Genomic DNA, 5000 nt, shown 5'->3' on the forward strand with positions numbered 1-5000 from the left:
TCATGTATTTATAATAGCCACATCTCGATTTGTTCGTACTATTTGGATATGCTCGTCACTATTAAGCCTTGAATCCGAATGAAGCCCAAATTGAGAAACTTCAACTCCCAGTACGGAGAATCAGAAGTTAAGCTAAAACCCTTGGCTATAGCTTATCCTCACCCTCAACTAATGAACGCGAGCTCGCTTCTCCTCATATAGAACTGGGTTGCTTCATTCAATCTTCATTTTGGCTTTAGGCTTTGCAGGGACAAGCGTATTCAAAGACGAGTCAAGAAATTGAAAAGATTAAATGGTATTACATGTATGTGCTGTGTATATATATTTATATGTATTGTAAATATATTATATATACATACATATATATATATATATATATATATATAAATATATATATATATATATATATATATATATATATATATATATATATATATATATATATATATATACATATATACATGTTGTGTGTGTCTCTTATAAAACATACTTTTGTAATTATGTTGAAACACATGCATATAAATAATGTCAGTTTAATAAATCTGCGGGATTACTTCTTCCCAGAAGTTTTTTTTTTATTTGAGTAATGTTCACTAAGAGCTCAAAAACTGTCTCCCCAAAACTAACGGTGATTTTATGACATCTGACAGATCGGCCGCCCAAATGCAATCATTGAGTAATAACCCTGATTCGAGAAATTATAAAGGATTATTATAAGAAACAAAATAAAGAAGCAAGTCGGGTATTGGAGAGCTTCTGTGTAAAAAGGAAAATGCAGTAATTGAGGTAACTAGGCCTGAGGGTGGAAACCTGAGAAACAGTGCTGTCTGACAATAATTATTTTGCCTTATCTGATGAAGAGGGCAATTCCACGATTGTTAGAGCTAGTACCAAAAGGGCACGAGAACAAAAGAGTAAGGTTATTATATATACAATGCAAAGAGAATTGAACGTTGATTTGCAGTCTGGTGATTTGTTCTGTACCACCTCTACATCGTTATAGATATTTTACTTGTGAGCTACTAAGGAATGCCGAGTACTTAAGCGTGGGCATTTTACCTCTGGGCTACAGGGGGATGCATAGTACTTAAGTGTGGACATTTTACCTGTGAGCTACACGGGGATGCATGTCACGTAAGTGTGGGCATATTACCTGTGAGCTGCACGGGGACGCATAATACATAAGTATGGGCATTTTACCTGTGAGCTACACGGGGATACTTAGTGCTTAGGTATGGGCATTTTACCTGTGAACTCCACGGGACGCATGATACGTAAGCATGGCCATTTTACCTGTGAGCTACACGGGGACGCTTTATGCGTAAGTATGGGCGATTTATCTGTGAGCTACACGGGGACGCATAGTACAGAAGTATGGGCATTATACTTGTGAACTACACGGGGATGCATAGTACTTAAGTGTGGACATTTTACCTGTAAGCTACATGGGGATGCATAATACCTAAGTATGGGCATTTCACCTGTGAGCTACACGGTGATACTTAGTACTTAATTATGGGCATTTCACCTGTGAGCTACACAGGGATGCATAACACATAAGTACGGGCATTTTACCTGTGAGCTACAACGGGGATACTTAGTACTTAAGTATGGGCATTTTACCTGTGAGCTATGCTGGGATGCATAATACCTAAGTATGGGCATTTTACTTGTGAGCTACACGGTGATACGTGATACATAAGTATGGTAATTTTACCTGTGAGCTACACTGGGATACTTAATACTTGAGTATGGGCATTTTACCTGAGAGCTACGCTGGGATGCATAATACCTAAGTATGGTCATTTTACTTGTGATCTACATGGGGATACATAATACATAAGTATGGGCATTTTACCTGTGAGCTACACTGGGATACTTAGTACTTAGGTAAGGGCATTTTACCTGTGAGCTGCGCTGGGTGTATAATACCTAAGTATGGGCATTTTACCTGTGAGCTACACGGGGATACATAATACTTAAATAAGGGCATTTTACCTGTGAGCTACACGGGGATACATAATACTTAATTAAGGGCATTTTACCTGTGAGCTACACGGGGATACATAATACTTAAATAAGGGCATTTTACCTGTGAGCTACACGGGGATACATAATACTTAAATAAGGGCATTTTACCTGTGAGCTACACGGGGATACACAATACATAAGTATGGCCATTTTACCTGTGAGATACATGGGGATACATAATACTTAAATAAGGGCATTTTACCTGTGAGCTACACGGGGATTCATAATACTTAAATAAGGGCATTTTACCTGTGAGCTACACGGGGATACACAATACATAAGTATGGCCATTTTACCTGTGAGCTACACGGGGATACTTAGTACTTAAGTATTGGCATTTTACCTGTGAGCTACACTAGGATGCACAGTGCTTAAGTGAGAGCAGAATACATCATGGTCTATATTTTGCACTGAAGCATCAGGACGTAATTTTACAAAAGCCCTTATTGTATGTTGTTGCAATCATCGGTATTTAATCACGTTAAGGTAGCATAAACTTTATTTTTTTCCGCTAGTATGAGACCCAGTACATCAGTGCCACAGTCACCAACAATGGCTCTAGTACCGGGACGTTGCAGTTGATGTTCGGCGCAGCAGTTGCCAAAGCGCTTAACACCACACCTGTGCTGCTTGCTATTGGTGGAACTTATGACGATTCTTCTATTTACGTGTGGAGTAACCAGAAGAGTTTCCAGGTCTCGACGACACAGGTAAGCCAGAAGTTTGAGGTACACGACTTGTGATTGATGGTACTCCCAGTGGCAATAAGGGAGTGGACGTGATGCTAGACTTCGAGTTGAGTCGAGTGGTGACTTGGGGGAAGTGGAAGCTATTTTTTATAATGGTTCTTCATCCTTATTTCATCTATTAAAGGATTTTTGTGAAGTGAATAGATTATTTATTTTCTCTTAAGCTACACTCTCTTAAGGGAAAGTGAGTACTATGAAAAAAAATCAAGATTATATGATAAATTTGATACTTTCCAAAGGCGTGACTCGGCATTTTCCCAATTTCCAACATCATGTCAGAAGTCACACTGAAATATTAGAACTGGTGCCAAGGGATTTCTTGGGACAGGAATTATATGTCGGAGAAGTGAGGCTGTAGGGTTAGAAGTTTACCAAATGAAGTTAAAAGAGCTGATGAAGAATTGTTCAATTAATTCTTTATTAATGAAATTGATACCAGGGTAAAAAGGCCCCCCCCCTAAAAATTAAACTCCTTGAAAATAATTTGTTGTCTATTAAAAGCTCTATAGTATCATTAGATATATCATTATTTAGCTTGTGCTATATTAACCAAGTATATTAATGTAAATTTGTTATCATTTTATCAATAACTGTGGTACGAATTATAGTGTCATCATCTTAAACATCCATAAATTTTATATTATGTACTTTATTTGAAAACAGTTTGCTGTAAGACGAGCGACTCTTTAGCAAAAAATTTTGAAGTTATTAGGTATAATGTAAACTGCAATATTTTTTGAGAAAAATAATATTACAGTATATGCTTTCATCATTGCGCCTTTTATCTAAGTATTCAGTATACTATTACTAAACAGTTTCCCAAATTGTATGATATCTCAAAGTCATTTATTTAGTTACTGTTGCCTATAAATCTTTCATCATGAGAGCTCTATTCAAACCAGCAAATAATTTATTATGAAATGTGATCTAACTTAATCTCTGGATCTTTTATTTAGAAAAATCCCATTCTGGCGCAGAATCATATATTATTATTATTAATTGTCTGGCCTCTTTTATTTTAAAATTGCAGCCACCAATCCCCGTCTACAATATTAGCATCAACTGTGGACCTGCCGATTTAGAGATCGACTATTTCACCTTGTGCAACGCAACTTTTAGAACTGCGAGTTCGTACTCATCTGTTGTATACATCAATGTAAGTGATTTTTTATATCTGTGTCTTTTATAAATAATGTCATCTTTTAGAATTATTATTATTATTATTATTATTATTATTATTATTATTATTATTATTATTATCGTTGTTTTTTTGTTGTTGTTTTGACAGGAAAGGTTGTTATTGATGTTTTGGCAGGAAAGGTTGTTATTGATGTTTTGGCAGGAAAGGTTGTTATTGATGTTTTGGCAGGAAAGGTTGTTATTGATGTTTTGGCAGGAAAGGTTGTTATTGATGTTTTGGCAGGAAAGGTTGTTATTGATGTTTTGGCAGGAAAGGTTGTTATTGTTGTTTTGGCAGGAAAGGTTGTTATTGATGTTTTGGCAGGAAAGGTTGTTATTGATGTTTTGGCAGGAAAATGCTTGGAATTTTCAGGCGAGTATTGCCAGATGATAAGTTTTAGTTATTCCTTTTTTCGAAAAAGATAAGAAAACTGATGAGGAATAGAGAGATTGTTGAATCGTTTTATATCTGGCCTATATTTATCATTTTATCCTCTTAACATCGCTCTGTTAAGCTTAGCAGGCATATCAGTTCTAAAATTGTTTTCATTGCCGATGTCGCAGACTACTGTAATGTAGTTTTCCTTTTTTTTCCATTTCTTTTGACTGCCATCAACTTTTCCCCCATATATCAGGTAAATCATCTAAAGAAATGTAAAATTTCACATTAGATATTGTTTCCACCTGTTAAGGAGGCATTGCAAATATTTCTTGTAAGAGGAATACCACTAAATCAAACGCCAGTTTCCTTATAATTAAAGATGTATAACCGGAAGAGGTATGTTGCCAGAGAGACGGATATCCAGGTTTCCTCCTTCAGGCTTTATTACTGTAGGCGAATCACCCCGTTACCTCTAATACTGTTGTGCTCCTTTTTTCTGTCAAGAGTAGGCCGGGGAAGTATTAGTTCTTCCGGTGAAATAATTTGTTTGAATATGGATATGTTATTTCAGGGTACACCTGCCACTTATATCTTGCTTGTGGATATTTTGAGGAGTAAAGTACAATTTTTTTAAGGTCCAAATTATGTAGAATAATAAA

The 5000-nt window shown here is 36.1% G+C and overlaps 1 protein-coding gene across 2 annotated transcripts in view; it reads left to right on the forward strand.

Moving 5' to 3' along the window:
* LOC136832808 (uncharacterized) overlaps positions 1-5000 on the forward strand; it is a 348711-nt gene that overhangs the window by 232650 nt on the left and 111061 nt on the right. For both annotated transcript variants that reach the window (XM_067094392.1, XM_067094393.1), the window contains 2 exons: positions 2547-2741; positions 3811-3936. In XM_067094392.1, coding sequence (XP_066950493.1) covers positions 2547-2741; positions 3811-3936 — 321 coding nt within the window. The remainder of the gene's footprint in view (positions 1-2546; positions 2742-3810; positions 3937-5000) is intronic.

This window comes from Macrobrachium rosenbergii, chromosome 50, assembly GCF_040412425.1.
Source record: "Macrobrachium rosenbergii isolate ZJJX-2024 chromosome 50, ASM4041242v1, whole genome shotgun sequence".
Classification (NCBI taxonomy): Eukaryota; Metazoa; Arthropoda; class Malacostraca; order Decapoda; family Palaemonidae; genus Macrobrachium; species Macrobrachium rosenbergii.